This window comes from Erpetoichthys calabaricus, chromosome 14 (assembly GCF_900747795.2).
Source record: "Erpetoichthys calabaricus chromosome 14, fErpCal1.3, whole genome shotgun sequence".
NCBI lineage: Eukaryota > Metazoa > Chordata > Cladistia > Polypteriformes > Polypteridae > Erpetoichthys > Erpetoichthys calabaricus.
The window spans coordinates 102,845,525-102,867,012 of NC_041407.2; the positions used below are offsets into that span (position 1 = coordinate 102,845,525).

The following is a 21,488-nucleotide window of genomic DNA, read 5'->3' on the forward strand; positions in this document are numbered from 1 at the left end:
GATCGCGCATCACAGATTTTTGTGGTAATAAAATGCATTTCATTTGTCAGCCCAATAAAAGTGTGTATCAAAAACATTAAAGCTGTTTTTATGTAAATCCCATACCAAATGGCATATAACAGAGACATATGCATTGCATTTTTCATTCCAACAAATGTTTGCATCACACATATTTGTACTAATAAATGCATTGCATTTGTCGTTCCAACAGATGATGCATCACAAATATTAGTGGTAATAAAATGCATTACATTTCTCATTCCTACAGATGACACATAACAAACAATACTGCATATAATGGCATATAACAGAGACATGTGAATTGCATTTGTCTTTCCAACAAATTGTTGCATCACAAATATTTGTAGTAATAAAATGCACTGCGTTTGTTATTCCAACAGATGGTGCATCACAAACATTAACTCTAATTTTATGTATCCCATGCCAAATGGCATATAACAGAGATCAATGCTTTGTGTTTGTCATTCCAACAAATGGCACATCACAGATATTTGTAGTTATAAAATGCATTGCATTTGTCATTGCAACAGATGGCACATCACAAACATTAGCACTGCTTTTGTGAATCCCATGCTAAATGGCATATAACAAAGATATATGAATTGCATTTGTCATTTCAACAGATGGTGTATTACACGCATTTGTTGTAATGCCCCTTGTTCATAGTAATAGCAGTACATAGTACATAGCAGTAGCTCTATTAATTATTTAATTACATTGTTATTAAAGATGAAGCTGGCACTGTGTGAAGGTAGGAAGTCATTTCAACTTCAGAATCCATGGCAGAGTAAAGAGAGGTTTCTGGTTCTGCACTCTTAAAAATAAAAGTTCTGAAACATCACTTTACTGGGCTGTGTGGCTCGTCGTATAGCTCCTTTGATTGACAAAGAACCATTTCATTCTTGGAGGGCTTCTTTACCTATGAACTTTGGTCTTTAGGCTTTGAAAAGGTTCTTAACATGTGGACAAAATAGAAATCTTTACTGTGTAGTCAATAGATCAAGAAAACCTGGACTCAGCCAGTGTGTGATTGTAGGCGGAGAGAGTGTTTTTAAAATCAGGAACCCCTTGGTATTTTATAAATCTGCTCATCTCTTCATGGTTATTTATGGAGCCTGTTACTTATCTACACAAACAAAGGACCTTCCTGGAACATTCATGCAGATGGTACCCCAATGGCATCGCTCTGAAGTACCACTCTGGCACCATTATTTTTAAGAGTCTGGGTACAAGACAGAAACAAAAACAGCTGAGGAGGATAAAGAAAGAGACAGCCAGACAGATGGATGGAGTGTAGAGAAGGCAGCTACAAGCTGTGATTGTACTGCACGTCCTCAGTCCACAGATCCTGATCTGTCAACTTCAACAATCTCCAAGACAGAGCATGTTGTCGCCTTGGCTATCAAGGGTACAAAGCTGGAGCTACCTGTGCTGTACAAGATAACCATATGTGTTGCTCCATCATAAATACAACACCTGCTTGCAATAAATTCTACATGAGTACATTGAAAAGAGCAAGGAGACCGAATTTAGTGGGTGTGTGTGTTTTTTACTTTTGTTATAGCAGTTACCACGTCGGTCTATAGTAATAAGAACCCTCTAAACCCACCCCGGAGTGGGAGTGGTCCGTCTGTATTATATCACTTTATGTCTCTGCAGGGCTTTAGGTGACACTCCAGGTGACTCCCAATGCATTCAATCTAATTTTAGCAGAAAAAAATAAGCACAGAATAAAATACGCAAATGTTGAGTCAATTTAAGTTAGCCGAGCAGTAGAACCCACCTCTTTGAGTCCACCATCCATCCATTATCCAACCCGTTGTATCCTAACTACAGGGTCACAGGGGTCTGTTGGAGCCAATCCCAGCCAACATATGGAGCAAGGCAGGAAACAAACCCCGGGCAGGGCGCCAGCCTACCGCAGGGCACACACACACCAAGCACACACTAGAGACAATTTAAGATCACCAATGCACCTAACCTGCATGTCTTTGGACTGTGGGAGGAAACCGGAGCACCCGGAGGAAACCCACGCAGACACGGGGAGAACATGCAAACTCCACGCAGAGAGGACCCGGGAAGCGAACCCAGGTCTCCTATCTTTGAGTCCTTCCTGTTAAAAACAAAATGACAGGGGAATCACTCTTTTAACATACTCTTTGCTGACTGATTTCTCCGCGACTTCCTTAAGACCGCCGAAACTTTTCTTGCGGACGGCATCAAATGGCGCAGAGGTTAGTGCAGCTGCTTCAAGTTGCTGGGCGGTCCGGCTGGCAATCCTCTGATTTGAGAAGCGCATGTCGGGTTTCCTCGAGTGCTTCGCCAACCTAAAATCGAGCATGTTAGGCTTATTGATCACGTTATGTCAACTAGAAGCGGACAACGCGTTCTCTAATTGCAGAGGTGTCACGTACACGGGGTGTCGCCGCTGTTATCTTAGCCTGCAGGTGTCGCGCGACGGGGCTGCGCGCGTCAGATTAGAACACGGAGGGCTAAAAAGAATTCACAACTTCCTGAGAACTATTAATATCTGAGTCATGCGTGTAAACCGGGATGATAATAAACAAACATGATAAATGTGACCTCCTGTACCGGCAGGACTCGTTAGTCCAGCTCCGTGTCACAAGTTCCAGCATTCATACTGGATACTCGCATCAAGAAAAGAAGGAATTATCATGACAAATATATATATATTATACAGTGCATCCGGAAAGTAATTCACAGCACATCACTTTTTTCACATTTTGTTATGTTACAGCCGTATTCCAAAATGGATTAAATTCATTTTTTTCCTCAGAATTCTACACACAACACCCCATAATGACAACGTGAAAAAAGTTTACTTGAGGTTTTTGCAAATTTATTAAAAATAAAAAAACTGAGAAATCCCATGTCCATAAGTATTCACAGCCTTTGCTCAATACTTTGTCGATGCACCTTTGGCAGCAATTACAGCCTCAAGTCTTTTTGAATATGATGCCACAAGCTTGGCACACCTATCCTTGGCCAGTTTGGCCCATTCCTCTTTGCAGCACCTCTCAAGCTCCATCAGGTTGGATGGGAAGCGTCGGTGCACATTTTAAGATCTCTCCAGAGATGTTCAATCGGATTCAAGTCTGGGCTCTGGCTGGGCCACTCAAGGACATTCACAGAGTTGTCCTGAAGCCACTCCTTTGATATCTTGGCTGTGTGCTTAGGGTCGTTGTCCTGCTGAAAGATGAACCGTCGCCCCAGTCTGAGGTCAAGAGCGCTCTGGAGCAGGTTTTCATCCAGGATGTCTCTGTACTTTGCTGCAGTCATCTTTCCGTTTATCCTGACTAGTCTCCCAGTCCCTGCCGCTGAAAAACATCCCCACAGCATGATGCTGCCACCACCATGCTTCACTATAGGGATGGTATTGGCCTCGTGATGAGTGGTGCCTGGTTTCCTCCAAACGTGACGCCTGGCTTTCACACCAGAGTTCAATCTTTGTCTCATCAGACCAGATAATTTTCCTTCTCATGGTCTGAGAGTCCTTCAGGTGCCTTTTGACAAACTCCAGGCAGGCTGCCATGTGTCTTTTACTAAGGAGTGGCTTCCGTCTGGCCACTCTACCATACAGGCCTGATTGGTGGATTGCTGCAGAGATGGTTGTCCTTCTGGAAAGTTCTCCCCTCTCCACAGAGAATCTCTGGAGCTCTGACAGAGTGACCATCGGGTTCTTGGTCACCTCTCTGACTAAGGCCCTTCTCCCCCGATCGCTCAGTGTAGATGGCCGACCAGCTCTAGGAAGAGTCCTGGTGGTTTCGAACTTCTTCCACTTACGGATGATGGAGGCCACTGTGTTCATTGGGACCTTCAAAGCAGCCAAACTTTTTCTGTAACCTTCCCCAGATTTGTGCCTCGAGACAATCCTGTCTCGGAGGTCTACAGACAATTTCTTTGACTTCATGCTTGGTTTGTGCTCTGACATGAACTGTCAACTGTGGGACCTTCTATAGACAGGTGTGTGCCTTTCCAAATCATGTCCAGTCAACTGAATTTACCACAGGTGGACTCCAATGAAGCTGCAGAAACATCTCAAGGATGATCAGGGGAAACAGGATGCACCTGAGCTCAATTTGGAGCTTCATGGCAAAGGCTGTGATTACTTATGGACATGGGATTTCTCAATTTTTTTATTTTTAATAAATTTGCAAAAATCTCAAGTAAACTTTTTTCACGTTGTCATTATGGGGTGTTGTGTGTAGAATTCTGAGGAAAAAAATGAATTTAATCCATTTTAGAATAAGGCTGTAACATAACAAAATGTGGAAAAAGTGATGCGCTGTGAATACTTTCCGGATGCACTATATATATATACTGTATATATATTATATATCTATAAATGATTAGGGTATGAAATAATCACAAAGCACTAAGAGCAAAATGTCCTGCATATCGAAATGCAGCACAGAATTCTCTGGAGTTTATTCAAAATGATGAAGAAAAAAAAAAAATCCTATGAGTGGCAGTTCTGTGGACAAAAATGCCCTGTTGATGAGAGGAATCAAAGGTGAACTGCTAGAATATCACGAGCAGATAGAAAGGCTATACCTGAGATCGAACTTGTGATCCAGATGGGCCCAGGCCTCTGCAATGGCAGTCGCATTGCTGAACATATACACTGCCCTCTGTACCTTAGCCAGGTCACCACGAGGGACTGCTGTAGGAGGCTGGTAGTTGATACCCACTGTGAAGCCAGTGGGACACCAGTCTACAAACTTGATGGTTCTCTTGGTCTTGATAGTAGCAATGGCAGAGTTGATATCTTTTAGTTTTTATATGCATATTTTTGTTCTCCTGTTTTTTGTATTTGGTGAGCAGACCACCTGTAGAGGCAGGGTCACCAATGCCTCACCTTAAGGCACCGCCCCCAGCCCTTAAAGGCAAGCTGGCAGAGCGAAGTCCTTGCAGTTCATCAATTGTGCTTTGGAGGAGACGGACTTACTACAGGTGAGATACAACCTATGACATTGCTTTAGCTTGTCCAGTTGGATCACAGGCAGATGCAGTAATTTGCTCAGGGTCACACAGTGTCAGCAGCAGGATTTGAACCCGCAGCCTCAGGGTTTGGGCCGGCATGGTTGCGCAGTGGTAGCACTGCTGCCTCACATCAAGGAGTTCGGGGTTTGCATCCCTTGTTCTTCCTGCAGAGAGTTTGTAATGTCTCCCCATTCCTGTGTGGGTTTCCTCCTATAGTCCAAAGACATACAGGTTAGGTGACTTGGTGGTGTTTCATTGGTCTGTGTGTGTGTTTTGGCCCTGCAATGGACTGGCACCCCGTTCAGGGTTTGTTCCTGCCTTATGCCCTATAGTTTCAGGGATTGGCCCCAAATCCCCAAAGACCCTGATCTGGATTAAGTGGGTTAGTATATAACATGACATGACCTCAGGATTTGAGGTCCAAACCTTTACTCACTATGCTACACTGCCTGCCAAAAGATTCTACTGTTTTAGGACAAGTTCACTATACCGCAGTGATTCTCAACATTTTTTGGTGCCGTGATCCACCTTATCACATTAAAGTGTGTTTGCTGTCTATCTGGCCCAACTTAACTCTCTGGTGTCACCAAGCAGCTGTAGATAATTCAAAAATCAGAGGCGCATCTGGTGTTTAATCAGCTGAGGTGGGCACACATCACGCCTCACTTCAGATCACTACAGTGGTCTCCTGAAGTGGCACTTACTAAGTTCGATTCCTTGATGTTTGACTACAGGGCTGTCAGTGGGTCAGCACCTGTATATACAGAGACACTGGTGAGGTCCTCTGCCCCTTGTTGACCACTCAGGTCTCCTGATGAATGCCATGTGGCGACACCTCTGCATCACATCAAATCTCAGTCCTGACTCTTTTCATGTGTAAATGCTGGCTGACAGAACAAGCCGCTCACCTTCATTAAGACTCTCCTGGTTGGTGGATTTCTGTCTGACTGATGTTAGCCGTTAGGTTTTATTATCCAGGAATCGTAATTCACTTGTATTTTGCTCTGAGCTCATTACTTGTGATGATAAATTTTGTCACCTTGCCCTGTCACAGTTATTCCCAAGCAGTCCCCTTGGCTAATGCTTACTCAATCATATTAACCTCTTTTGTACATCACTTTGGATAAATGTGGACTGGCAAACAGTAGCTTATCAAATACGGGAAGAAGATTAGAGAGAGTGTAACAGAAGTGAAACGAAACAAGCTTGTTAGGGTTGTTTTTTTCATCATGAACATTAACATGACTTTATAAATCCCATACCAAAACGCAGCAAGTGCTGCTAGCGTGTCTGAAGCTGATTTCCCCAATTGCACATGAAGTTGATGTTAGCACATTGTTCGAACTGCGAGATTGTAGCGAATGACTATGCACACGTCTAACTCGAACAGTAATTAAAACAATACTACATGCTGAAACCAATCCAGACCTGTTGTAACTGGTCTACAGGCATGCTGTGCTCTCCTTCACAACAATGTGTCTCCCGCTATATATCACAATTCTGGGAACTTTTTGACTACCCCTCGTATAACAGATAGATGTTGCAGTTGCCATTCCAACAGATGGCACAGCACAAACATTTGTTTTAAGAAAGCGTATTGCATTTGTCATTCTAACAGATGGCGCATCACAAACAGTTGTTGTAATGTATTTTATTACTACAAATGTTTGTGATGTATCATCTGTTGAAATGACAAATGCTGTGCATTTTACATGCATTACAAAATACATTCCAGACAGATGATCCACTGCAAATGTTAATACAGATCTACGTTGATTAGATTTCAACTGGTCTTGGACGGGTTGCACAGCTAGTGATGAAATAAAATCACAACAGTCAAGAATTGCAGCTCCAAAAACAGCCTAATCTATTTTAGTAAACTTTTGGAATAATCAGGTTTCACATTTTCATGGCCAATGTCATCACACACATGCAGTCAGTCCACCAGTGTAACCCTGCTTTGTAGCAGATGATAAAATAATCTTAATATGAGCCCTTCTTCAAGCAAGTCCCTGCTAACTGCAGCACTACAAAACAGAAAATTGTGCAAAAACTGAAATGTAAGGCTGCTGTTAGGTTCAAACCACTTGACTGTAGCATTGGAGGGGGTGACCATTTCATGTTTAGTTCATAATTTGCCACAGGTAGGCTGCAGTGACCTGTTCTTTTGACATGACATGTGATAATAGGGGTGCTGAGTGGTTATTCTATCACAGAAACAACAGCTTGTCTACCATCTGATTGTTGATAAGCAAATACTCCATCAGCCATCACCTTGGTCTCAGATGTCTTCTTTATTAGCACCTTGAGTATGAAATCATCATTATTAAGAATAAATCTGCAAATCAGGGTAAGTCCAAAATGCCTATTTCACATTCTTATGATATTTACATCGACACCTCATACCTCACCTTTCACACTCATTCTTACAAAGTAAGGACACAAAAACATATTCACCGTTTACTTAGCACACAAAGTCTGACATAAAGCTTTTGATTCGGATCAGTGGGTGCTGATATTGTCACTGGGAGCTTCAACAGTTACACTTTACAGTATGAAAGAAAAGAAAGAAAAAAAAGGTAGCCAGGATTCCTTTTTCTTTGCGGCACAGACACACGTTCAGAGGGACTGCTCTTCCATAGTTGTCAGTTCCATTTCAATTGACACCTGCAGCGATCTTTCTGAAGTCTTTATCAAAAGAACTTAACACCCTTGCTATCATTGAATGCAATGATTTCTGCTTTTTGCTCCAGCTGCAAAGCCTGTAAGGATTTTAGGAGCATCCACTCCTCCAGTCCATGGAATTCTAGGATAAAACAAGACAGCGTGGGTTAAACTCAAGTGCTGCGTTCACTGGCAATAAAAACAAGAAGAGTGAAGTATATGTTTGTCACACATATTAATTAGCCTCAAAACAGAACATCTAAAATCTAAAAGTTCATTTTAGCTCTCTTTTCGTAACTAGTTAGCCAGTCTCAGTGGACTTTTTATAGTGATTTTTTAAAAATGTAGTTATTTAAATGAAGATCCTAAGATAACACAAGGCAGTATTTGAGCATTTGGAGTATCAACTAAAAAGTCACCATGTTAACTCCCAGGCAGTGACTCTGCTATAGTGCCTTTGAGGAGGATATTTTAGGAATGTTGCTAAACCAGCTGTATAAATGAAATACGTATTAAGTCAAAAGATACATCAAATATAATTTAAATTCATAGACTTGAATTAGATTTAATAATTTCTGTTATATAATATTTTATCACCAACATGCTGTGTAAGAAAAGGCATAGAAGTTAATGTAGATAAAGCATCAACATAAGCAACTTTATATAAGAAACCTTAATAAAATCATCATAATAATACATTTCATTTATATAGAGCCTTTCCCATGCTCAAAGCGCTTCACAAAAATTCAGAAAGAATAACTGGGCATATACACCATTGGATACAAATAATACCTGCAAAAATACTAAAGGTAAATAGAGGATTTACAAAGCATTGACACGGAATAAGTGACAATAAACCAGAATAAAACACAAATACTACAAGAAACTCCTGAACAAATAAAGTACTTTGTGGTACAAACACAAACTTTCCTGGGCATCTGAATAGAGGGGTTAAAATGAAAGATGGGTCAGAATGTCAGGGTGACTTAAAACACCTTCCTGAACTAACACGTTTAAAGTTGTTTTTTGAAAGAGTGAATTAAGTCGGCTGATCTTATTCATGTAGGGCGGTCGATCCAAAGTCGGGGTGCCATAGAGCTGAAGGCTCCATCACCCAAAGAACACAACTGAGTTTGGGGCACAAAGAGATTACCAGAATCGGTGGGCCTTAGTGGGCAGACAGGAGCACAGTGATGGTGGAGGTTACCGGCGTAGTCCGGTGCAAGGCCATTTAAAGCTTTAATGCGTTATTTGTAGAATTTTATATTCAGTCCTGTAAGACACAGAGGGCCAGTGAAGACACAGCAGGGTGGCTGTGATGTGCTCGCTGCTGTGGGTCTGTGTAAGGACTCTTGTGGCAGAGCTCTGAACCAACTGGCAATGCGATAACAGATCAGAAGGGGCACCTGCCTCTAGGGCGCTACAGTAGTCCATGCGGGACGTAATAAAAACACAGATGAGTTTCTCATCAGTGGCAAAGGAGTGGAACGAGCGAACATGGGATATGTTACAAAGGTGGAAGAACAAACTTTTTTTTAAATGTGATGAATGTGAATAGAATAAGAAACAGAGGAATCAAAAATTGTTACTTAATAACTTATCATTTACATGTTATTTACTTGTGCACTGGTATTGATAAAAACACCCAGTGTAACAAATTGCCAGGTGTTAAAGAGATGCAATTAATTTTCTGTTTAGTTCCCAAATATTAAAGGATTTTACGCATTGCCATAAAGGATTAACAATGCAACGTGTTCCTATTGAACAATAAAATGTTTCTCTTAATATTGCCAAGTCTGACTGGACAGTGACAATGGCAATGGCAGTACACTCTGGAACATGCCATTCTGCTAAAATCAGGATGGTGAATCATCAACAAAGTGCTCAGTTATTTTATACACATAGACAAGTAGAGACATATAGTAGATAAGACACTAAACATTAAGCACAAGGTTGCCGGCTCAGTTCCTGATTCCCTCACAGTGTCAGCAAGTCACTTAATCTGAATATATGTTAACAAATGTACTTTTGACCGAGATGATTTTCAAATCAATCTGCTAAATATGCAGTAATTAGTAATAATTTGGTTTATGTGCAAGGCTGTGAAAGTGTCGACAGAAGACTACATTAAAAGACCGTATGGCACATGGGTGCTAACAGCCAAGGCTTTAACTGAGAATAACATTTACAAATTGCTGCTCCATACGAATGAAAAGTTTTGAAGTGTATGCTGATCCTCAAAACAGATACTGAAAAGCAGTCAAATCTATAGTATTTTTGCAGCTGGAATCTCAACAGATAAAGTAGAGATATGGAATTGATTCACACACAAATATGTCAAGAATTTATTTTTTAAGCTAAAGAATAATTTAAATGGACAACATACTACCGCCATTTTATAAAACACTAGCTGTCCCATCCATCATCCCACACTGCCTCTCTATTAATGTTTGCGTTCTCACGAATCGAGAATTTGTTCTTTTTGGGTCCAGCTGGATTCCAGAATTGCAGTTAACTCCTTACTGGGTTGTAACCACAAATGCTTTCATGTCTGACTCGTCCTCTTATTTGAAGTACTTAAATTATACAGAAAAGCCAATAAAGCAGGAGTTAAACAACAACCCTTTGGTTGTCCTTTGTGTTTCACTGCACTTCCACTCTTGATGAAACCTCATCCAACACCCCCTTGCAAAAGTGCACCCTTTTACATTAAAGCAGATAGAACAAGCACACAGTGCTGCCTGAGTAAGTAATCTTAAGCTCTGGTCATTTTATCTGTTAGTTTGGCTTCAGTCTGTTCAGATGTTTCACTTGCTCTGAGCCAGCAGGTGGCACTGGAGTGCAAACTGTAGGGCACATGAAAATAAATCACTGTGACCCCACGAGGGTCAAAATTTTGGGTTCCAAGTCTAATTTGTCCATATGGTCCAAGACAGCAACTATGCAAAATGTGGTCCAGAACAGTCAAAGGGTGTAGAACTGTGCAGGGAACAAACATACAGACAGATACTCTATTTTATATAAAAAGATTTCAGACTTGTTGCATTTTTTTGTGGAAACATATGTTGAATTAGAAAGCATATTCATCCTTAGTCATGTATTTTGGAGATTTTATATATATATATTTTATTTCTGTCGTCCCCTGCGTATGCAAGTCATTAATATATATCAATGGATGAAGGATGTTTTAGTCATGAAAAAGGCCATGCAATACACATCACAGATGCTAAAGTGTAGGTGTGCCTCACGCATGAACAAATTTAGATTTGGGGCTGCAGAAGACCCCACTTCAAAAACATACCTTCTTTTGCAGTGTCGTCTCCATTTGAAAGTTCATACAGTGTAAATACGGAGTTTGTCATTCCATTTTTAGATACCTGAATTACAGAAATCAGTTAATATGTATGCACAGAGCATATTTTGCATTGCTATTTCAGCTTAAATAAGTATGCATTTTAAAGGTTTTAATGAGAATAGAGTGAATTTAATTTCTGGATACTGAATTTATTTAACTGTCATTTAAAATTGAATTAAAAAAATTATAATACAATATATTTTCAATAAATATTTGAATGTATAAATTATAACAGAAGGTTTACCAGGAAGCCATCTGAAATCTACAGTTTAAAAACTGAACCACTGAAAAATAAGGGCGCCTGCAATTGTAACATTACTTTCAGTATCTGCTTGTACATAAACTCTTTTCCTTAATGTTAATAATTAAAATCACACAAGTCTTGCAGGAATATGCAGTCTTTAAAGATTTACTTACTAAATAAAATACTTAATGTGTAAAAACAAATAAATGCCCTTTACCCATTGGTATATTAGTTTCCCCCACTCTTCTGGCCTTCTCCACATTATCAAACATCGGCTTTTATTCTTATCTATCCATTCTAGGTTGCCTGTAGAGAGAGGATTAAAAAGCTGAATTTTCTCACATGGTAACAAACAGATGCCCCCAAATAATATATCCACTTGTATGATGCAAGAACTGGAGGTAGTAACATTGTCTTTGGTTAAACCTAACAGGAAAAACAAATTCTCAGATACACTTAATCCAATTCAGAATCACAGTGAGGCAGAAACTCTCCTGTATGGGGGGACAGTTTATTGTCCTCACAAACACACCAGTTAACCTAAAACACCAGTCTCTGCAATGTGAGAAGTAAACTACAGTACTTGGAGAAAAACCCATGCAAAGTCCACACGGACAGTGCCCAGTGCAAGACTCTCTAGACACTACACTTGTGTGGCATCAGCATTAAAAAAAAAAAAACAAGAAATCAAAAGGATTGAATAAAAATGCATAAAAGCAAATGTAAAGACATTATTTATTACGTTTTTCAAAACCAATTACATAAAAGTTGCATTTACTCTGGTTTTGTAAATCAGAATAAACCAACTACTGCTTCATACACAGCTCTTACTTCTGAAAAACCTTTGTGCTGTCCTTGTCAGAAGATGTGGCCTTTAATAAAGGGTTACAGGGAGTCAAGCCCCGAGACAGGCCCACAGCTGGACAATAAGCAAGACAGGAAGCCAGTCTATGCAGGGCCCACTCGTAGCTGGACAAGTTAAGAGTCTGTAATTAACCTAATGAACATTTCTTCAAGATGTGGGAAGAAGCAGGAGTACATGAGATAATACAAAAATGGTATGGAATGTACAACTTCCACACAAACACACACTAATTGAGCTAGCCATCTAATTCAGGTCCTAGAGGGTGGTGAAGGCAGCACAGCACATTACCAGCACCCTGCTGCCTGCTGTTCAAGAAATATACAACACTTGCTGAGTTAGAGATCACAGTTGCTTTTCTCACTCCTTCCATCTGGCAAATGGTACAGTGACATTGGCACTCACACCCATAGATTCAGGGACAGTTTCTATCCACAAGTCGTTAGTTCACTGAACAGCCGGTCATAATAACATATATTAAAAGAAGCATTATTATTTAAAAACACTGTGTATGTATGTCTGCATGTACAAAAACACACAGTACATAACATATATACCTGTGTATGTGCCCCTTTTGTGGGTATTGTATTACTGTTCTGAGGAGACTATGTTAGCATTTCATTGTACCAAGTACATATGACAATAAAATTGAACTTCCTGTTGTTCCATCTCAGAAATATAAAACAATATAGCAATATATAGCAATTTAAGAAAGACTATTGACTTTTTAATAATAATTCTTTGCATTTATATAGCGCTCTTCTCACTACTCAAAGTGCTCAGTAATTGCAGGTTAAGGGCCTTGCTCAAGGGCCCAACAGAGCAGAGTCTCTTTTTTGGCATTTATGGGATTTGAACCGGCAACCTTCCGATTGCCAGTGCAGATCCCTAGCCTCAGAGCCACCACTCTGCCACTTTGGCTTAGCAGCTAAAGCACTGGACTTTTAAGTTTTAAATTTTTCCAGTCCCTTCAGAAAAACTAAATCACTATGCGACTCCAAGCGAGTCACTTATACTTTTTAAATAAGAAAAAAATATATACATCTCAGCTATGAAATACTTTTCTATAAAATGGTCAGCTAAATAACGTAAACAAATAAGTCACAAATAATCATTTAAAATACGTGTATACATTTTTAAATATGAACTAGAACACAATTCATATACAGTACATTTCCATAATCAAATATACATTTTAGAAATATTGCGAAGTCAAAAGCTAATTCAAGAGCATAAGGACAGTGCCATGATTAGTGCTGCTGGGTCACAGTTCCCGGCCTAGTGGATGTCTATAGAACACGGATATTCTCTCCAGGTTTGTCTACATATTTTGAAAGATATTTCAAATAAATTAATGGATAGCTCTAAATTGGCATAGTCTGAATAAGTGTCTGCTGTCCAATCCAGATCTGGTTCCCGACTTGGATGACATATTTCAAGGTAAGGTTGCAATGCTCACTAATCATGATGCCCAAGAGTGTAAACATGCTGCCAGTTGCACGCATGATGTAAGAATTTCACTTTACTCTACACATGGGACAATAATGACCTTATAAACCTCTGTTGTTTACATAGGGTCATGCCATGTGACTGTAAACTAGATTAAGCTGATTGGCTAATATTTGCATGATCAAGTGTGTGCCCAAAAATAAAACGGCATACCTTCTAAAGTTTAGTCCTGCCATGTGCCTGCTGCTGCTGAATCAGTCCTAGCTCCTAGGAACATTGTTAATAGAAAAATACAAACTCAAAAAACGGATGGATGTTTGCACAAATATTAATACATCTGAAATAATAACCAAAAGTGGGTAACAATTATGTGCAAACGTTTTACAAATTATTGCTGTCAAATTATTCTTAAACTCACCTTTTTTTCTTAGCTCTTCAAAAATAATTTGAACTGCCTCTGTTGGGAGTTTTCCTGTTGGCTAAATTAAGGAACAACAGACATAAAATATTCCAAACTTTTCTCGGGTAGTGCAACATTTAGTTCTTTCTTACTTACACAGTTCTTAACGTCTGGTAGACATTTTTTTTTATTTGCTGTTGAATAGCCTTTATAAAACAATATACTCAAGTTCAATTCAATTGTTTGTCCCAAGAGGGAAATTTGCTTTGTCAGCAGGTTTTACAGAGTGATCATGACATAACCTTAAAAGTACATCACAAAGAACACAGCCATCAAACATAAAACTTAGTATACAATTGTTGCATAATACCTATGGTGAAACATAATATCAAACCTATTACACATAAAAATTAAACCAACATATGAACCTGAATGATGATTAACGCAAATGCTAACTGTTCATCCCATGACTTAAGCCTGTGGATGTTTATTAAAACTGAACTTATTTATAATAAGATTAAAAGCATTTGGAATTAAAGAGTATTTGCGCCAGTTGCTTTTTATCCATGAAACCTTAGAACCTGTGACCTGATGGTAACAACTGGAATGTAAAATGTTGTGGCCAAGTCCTGTCTGAAAGAATACACTCCGTTGTCCATAATACTTGCTAATTAAACAGGTCTGTCAGATTTGACTATTGACCGCTTGTTATTTTACTGTTTTAAGAGAATTAGAACAACAATCGTACCATGGTGAATCCAAGAAATTTTTAAGAAGACATGTAAAGTGAAGTAATTAACCTGCAATAACTTTTATTAAATGCAGAACCTTTTTAAAGTGAACATCATCTCAAGGTATTTGACAATAGCACTATGCATTTCAGAGATGAGGCACGTAAAAAAGTAGCTCAGGTCCCACATAAGACCTGTATCAATACTGTGCTTTAAGGTGAAGTTCAGTATTTCTCAAATCAAACTTTTTTCTTCACAATCATGGTACAGTATATATTAATTTTCCACAAAAAATTGTGTTCTAAAGTGAGGCGTTCTTTTAATCTCTAAAACTTACTTGTCTGTCCTTGCCGCTTACAATGGAACTAATGGGTAAACAAATCTATAGATGAATAAGAAACCTTGAAAACTTACCAAATACGTTCACTTTGACAAAGCGAAGGTTTCGATTTAGGAAACTAGAAATCATTATTTTATCACAGATGCTTGGAATTACTTTCCTTGAGGTATGAATACATTTCCTGTTCACTAGTCTACTCACAGCCTCCACCATGGATGGAGTTAAGATAACCTCAGCAAGACCCCACTCTCTAAGTTCTATTCTGCTTACTTGCCTACTTTTGCTTCTGCAATTGTTTTTGTCAGTGGGTATGGTCTGCCATGGTTTGTAATAACAGACAGATATGCACATATATCATATTAAGGATTGGCATCAACATTCAGTGTCATTAATATCGCTTGGTGACACCCCTGACCCTGAAAGACACTGCAGTGGAAGACGAGCAGTGAAGTGTAATTTCCTTTTAAAATAGCTGAATGTCAAACAATATTCTGCTTTGTGTTTTTTGTCTTTCTTAAAACAATATGGATACACGCTTTTGAAATATGAACATAAAAAGATGAGGACTGATACTCAGTACCATTTTTGACAGCTATGGGCCCATGTACCATTATCTTCTTTGTAATTTGTGAATTTCCCCTTGGGATTAATAAAGTATCTATCTATCTATTTGCTAAATTTATAAAATGCTCTTCACTCTAGAATTGTATATGGCTAATTAATATATACCATGATTAACTTTGATTTGAAAAATTTGAAGTTCAAAGGTCAGCCAGCAGACCATCCTAAATGACATGTCACGTTTCTATCTATGAAATGAGCATTCACACTTTCATGTCAGGATATTCCCTTAACTCCAAGTTTGACACCTCAAGCAAACCTCAAATGTCTCTTACAGAAGCCGTGGTTTCAAATATGTGAGCTTTGTCTGCCAACTTAAGGGCAAGAGATACATGAAAGCAAAAGGATACTCTCGATTTTCTTATTGTTGAAGATCGGACTCTCTTGAGCCTCCATTACATCAAGGGTATAGATTTTGTGATGTCGGCAGTAGGTCAATACCAGAGAGCACCAAGCGACCAGCTGCTTCTGCCGGGTGTCTGCATTTGGTTGGAGTCTGCCAAGGACAAATACGTTTGTTAAAACACACAGCAAAGCTGAAGGAGCTAATACCCAGTGAGCACTGAGCCATCCTAAACAAGCACCTAGTCGTTTACTCTGATCTCATCCAAACAACATCGCAAGGAAGATATCATATTACTGACTTATACCGATGTTGCATTCTCGATTTTGAAGCACGAAGTGGCACATATACACACTGCAAATGGTTATGGTAGGCTAACAACATAAGGAATGTTGTGATTAATCTATTTCATACATAAAAAGCAATGAAAGAAAATAACTAGTTTAAGCAGTAACATCTCTCATGTGAAGCCTACAGTTACAACTCGTCTACGTCAAACTGTTTCAGCGCCTGCGATAACGACGCTAATTCTCACAGCTCCAAAGCGCATTTAGTAGCCTGTTGCTGAGCAGGTAGACGTAAACCTCTTCTTCCGAAGTGCTGCTGATACCAGGAGACTTCATCGAGAAGGGAAAAGAGCTGGGGCTGCAAGCGGCTCGCCTTCCCCGAGGATGAGCACACAGGAAGTGGAGTCCCATAGCTGGCACGATCTAGGTGAAGGAGATCACCTCGAAAAGCCTGCAGCTCCACGGTACGTGGACCGCATCGGCGCGTGAGCGTGCCTTGACTTAAACGATGTAACTCACGTGAAGAAAGGCGGAAAATTGTACTGCCAGGGCCACTCAAAACTCATGGCTGCGACACCGCACCCGTATCCAGGAAGAACGTGCAACCCTGTTAAATGTCCCAGTCAAAGTGGGAACAAACGCCGCAAAGAAGAGTTCCACGAGTGCAGCGTTAGAATGTATGCAAGTACGGTATAACCGAGGAGGATAAATGAAGGAACTTATGGATTGACGGGTTTACATTGCACGACAGCCGATTAATAGCATAGTTAGAAAGTTATGCTGAACTGTGAACCAGTTTATTATAACTGTAAAGGAGAATGATACGATCAAAGAAGATGCATCTTTTAAATGTATACATTTAGACTCAGAAACACTTCCTGTGCAAATTATTAGGAACATCTGCGTATCTAATCAGCCAATCATGTGGCAGCAGCGCCACGTGTAAAGTCATGCTGATATAGGTCAGGAACTTCAGTAAAAGTTCTCAACATACCCTGGCTTTTTAGTTAAATGTATATATATATATATATATATATATATATATATATATATATATATATATATATATCTCGCCTAACTGGTGATTCCCAGTTGGCCCTGTATGACAGCGAGTCTTAGTATGTGTATGAGTGTGCCCCGTTGAGGTCTGGTTCCTGCCTTGTGTCCAATACTACTGGAACAGGCCTAAGATCCCCACAGGTTTATGAATGTTATGTTTAGTCAATATAAAATATAATAACAGACATCTTTTCCATGCTGCCAGGGCACTCTGGTTTTTTGTTCAGTTTTTCTCCCACATCCAAAAGATTAATGTATCTGCTTGATTGGTTACTCTAAATTACTGTAGACTGGTATTCATGTGTGGTTGGTGTGTACACAATTGTGCTTTACTTTGCAATACACTGATGTTTCATCCAGTGTTTGCCCCTGACTTGCAACAGATGCTGCTAAAATAGGCATTAGATACCTGTAAACCTAATTTGGAGCAAGTAGATTTAAACGACAGATAGTGTTAATGCATGCTTTCTCACTGTCCACAGCCCAGAAGCTTCAGGACCAGAAGAGGTCTGTGTTCATTCTAAACCTGTTGACTGACTTGAGACAGGCTTGGCTGTGACTTCAGCACCCATGCGTCCCATTTTTTAATTTCTGTTCTCATTTTCCAGCCCTATTAAACAGGGTTGTCGGATGATGTCCCAACACTTTATGTTCATCTTGTGTTCCGTTTTACATAGTCTTTACCCAACTGGCAGGGCAGATCTTATTAATCGGCATCAGGAACAAAGCAAAGATGAGGGACAGTCCATCACAGGGCCATGCACACCCCCACACCTATTCACAATGGGCCGTTTTACCACAGCCAGCTAACCTAACCAAGCATGTCTATGGGATGTGGGAAGAAAATCAGATTAATGAGACAAAAATTCAAACAGACATGGGGGAAATGTGCAAACTCCATAAACAAAGAATTTGGGCCACTGTCCAGCCCCAAATATTTATATATTTCCTTTACACTGGATTACATTAAAACCAAATGTTTTTCACCTTAACAATTGTTTTCTTTCCATCCTTTCACATTTCACCTTTTCTATATGGAACATTTACATAAGTAGAGAAAAAAAAATCATTTTGACTATAATATGGCACAAGTTATATTTTTGAAATGTCAATGTAATGCAAAACACCTTTTTAATATTACTTGAGAAAGTTTGAATAATTACTAACTAAATATAAAAATATCCATCCATCCATTTTCCAACCCGCTGAATCCGAACACAGGGTCACGGGGGTCTGCTGGAGCCAATCCCAGCCAACACAGGGCACAAGGCAGGGAACCAATCCCGGGCAGGGTGCCAACCCACCGCAGGACACACACAAACACAGCCACACACCAAGCAAACACTAGGGCCAATTTAGAATCACCAATCCACCTAACCCGCATGTCTTTGGACTGTGGGAGGAAACCGGAGCGCCCGGAGGAAACCCACGCAGACATGGGGAGAACATGCAAACTCCACGCAGGGTGGACCCGGGAAGCGAACCCGGGTCTCCATATAAAAATATATTAATTATAATTAATAATTAGAATATAAAATGTCATATGGACATATATATATGTGGATATTAGTTATAATTTGAAGGATATTGGTTTACGTTTTAGAATTTTAATTTGCAATTTAAAGCTAAGGGGCTATAATTTAGATATGAAGCACTTAAACCCCTGACAATTCTTCATTTATTTTTAATTCCTAGATTATTTTACTTCCTGGTTTTTTTTCATAGTTATCAATTGTTTACTGTGACTTGAAAAGCCTATCAATGTCAGTCAGAGTCAGCTATAAGAGAGTGAGCTGGAAAATTAAAAATACTCAACTCCAGCTAATACCGAAGACAGTTCATTCAATGGAAATAAACAGAGCAGCAGCACAGTGGTTGGTGCATTCTCTCACAGCCAGATGGACCTGAGCTCAGTTCTTGGCTGGGTCAACACCTGCATGGAGTTTCCATATTCTCCAAATATTTGTGTGTGTTTTCTATGGTTGCTGCAGTTTTTCAAAAAGTGCACAAAGCCTGACTGTTATTGTTTAGTGTGACTGTGTGTATCACTCTACCGTACCTTGTAACGGACTGATGCTTCATACAGGGTGGGTCTCTTCCTTAAATCTAACACTGCCAGCACAGACTCCTTAAATCCACCACTCTGGAATGGAAAAAGTGAATATAGAAAATAAATAGATGCCTGAAGAAAACTGAACAAAATAAATGAATTGTAGACATTTACTTAAATATATGGTCCCATGACATAAGGTAAAACTAGACAAAAAAAAAAACTTCTCAGACTTGCTAAATTCAGTTTACAGTTGTGGGGAGATGGGCTTATCTGGGAAGCATTAAGAGCAAAGTAGGAACTAACTCTGAATTAAGCACACGTCCATCACAGAGCTTACTTATGCACAAACATTAAAACACAGCCAATTTAGTCCCACATTTTGACTTAACGTGCAAATATGTGGAATGTGTAAGAAAAACCTGAGTTCTCTAAGAGAAAACATTGGGACTCAGCACAGACAGTGACCAGGTACAGGACTCAAATCCAGGACACCACACCACACCAACTGCCATTGGCAGAATCATATCGGTGTAGTGGGAGTGTGCAATCCAGTAAGATAAACATATAAATAAAATATCTGTTTAGGATTAATTCAGTTACCTGCATTAGATGTTTTGTGATCTGGTGGTGTAGTGGCTAAAGTTGCACTGTTGAATCTTTGGGCGCTCATGTTGGGGATGGAAAAAAGGGACAGAACCTGAAGGACTTTTTTTCGTAATTGAGAAGTATTTTCAATATTCAGTCTTAACACAGGTAAATAATCTGCAGTTAAGCACACTCACTGATGAAAAATCATCCACAAATGCCAGGGGAGAACCAGTAAACTCCATGCAGACCCTTGAGCTGTGAGGCAGGCATGACAGCTCTGCACTACCACTCTGTGCTATTAAAATTTAACTTATAAAACCTATAACCTTTTCAGTTCTTTGCCACTTCATTATATGGTATGCACACAAGGCCAGTTTAAGACCCCCACAGGTGTTTTAAGAACTAGAACTCTCCAAATGAGAGTTAATCTAACATTTTTATTTAGCCTGCGAACACCCTGTCATTTCATGCTACATTGTTGTTCCTACTCTTGATTCTGGAATGTGAACAATCATTGATTTTGTCGAGTTAAGGGGGAATGTGGATAGTCCAAGTGTCGAGGCTAGAGGTTGAGTTAGAAGTGAAAAAAAAGGCCACACCCAGAACGCACTGATGGTAGTTCCACCCCTGTACATGTATGCTTAATCTGTCATTCAATAGCTGTCATCAGGCAAGGCGACCGAAGCACTCATGCACACAATTTTTCCAGAAGTAGCAGGCAGAATCTTTGAGAAATACACTGATTAGCTATGACATTTAAAGCACTGATAGATGAAGTGAAGAACCTTGATTATCTCGTTACATTGGCGCCTGTCAACGGTTGGGATATATTAGGCAGCAAGTGAACATTCAGTTCTTGAAGGTGATGTGTTTGAAGCCGGAAAAATGAGCAAGCAAAAGGATCTGAGTGACTTTGACAAGAGCTACAGTAAGTTGGGATGGCTAGACAACTGGGTTAGAGCATCTCCAAAACGACAGGTCTTGTGGGGTGTTCCTGGTATGCAGCAGCTAGTATCTACCAAAAATGGTACTAGAACGGATAACCAGTAAACTGGTGATAGGGTCATAGCCACCCAAGACTCATTGATGTATTTGGGGAGAGAAGGCTAGCCCGACTGGTCTGATCCCAGAGAAGAAACACTGCAGCACAAATTTCTGAAAAACTTTATGCTGGCCACAAGAGAAAGGTGAACATTCTGAGAATTGCAAGCTTGTTGTGTATGTATGGGGGCTGTGCACCTACAGACTGGTCAGCGCGCTCATGATGATCCTTGTTTACTCATGAAAGTGCTTACAATGGGCATGTGAGCATCAGAACTGGACCATGGAGCAATGGAGGAAACCGCCCTGGTCTCGGGAATCACATTTTCTTTCAGTACATCATAGTGTCAGCTGGGTGTGTGTGCCTTGTGTACCTTGGGAAGAGATGGCAGCAGGCAGGGCCATCTTAACGTATGGGCTCTGGCT

At 39.9% G+C, this 21,488-nt stretch overlaps 1 protein-coding gene across 1 annotated transcript; it reads right to left on the minus strand.

Moving 5' to 3' along the window:
- Positions 1 to 7,303: 7,303 nt before the first annotated feature.
- Positions 7,304 to 16,981, minus strand: vps25 (vacuolar protein sorting 25 homolog). Its single transcript, XM_028819154.2, has 6 exons — positions 16,841 to 16,981; positions 16,042 to 16,187; positions 14,018 to 14,071; positions 11,506 to 11,594; positions 10,991 to 11,066; positions 7,304 to 7,831 (listed from the first exon to the last, which is right to left on the minus strand). Exons 1-6 carry the CDS (start codon positions 16,885 to 16,887, stop codon positions 7,719 to 7,721), a joined length of 525 nt encoding a protein of 174 aa, XP_028674987.1. The 5' UTR covers positions 16,888 to 16,981; the 3' UTR covers positions 7,304 to 7,718.
- Positions 16,982 to 21,488: the final 4,507 nt, after the last annotated feature.

Excerpts from the sequence above, each read along its gene's own strand:
- vps25 (XM_028819154.2), bottom strand. The coding sequence starts at position 16,887 with ATGAGTTTTGAGTGGCCCTGGCAGTACAATTTTCCGCCTTTCTTCAC. Across the intron at positions 14,072-16,041 it reads CAACAATAAGAAAATCGAGA|GAAAACTCCCAACAGAGGCA; the intron begins GTATCCTTTTGC and ends TTTAGCCAACAG. Across the intron at positions 7,832-10,990 it reads AGACGACACTGCAAAAGAAG|AATTCCATGGACTGGAGGAG; the intron begins GTATGTTTTTGA and ends GTTTTATCCTAG.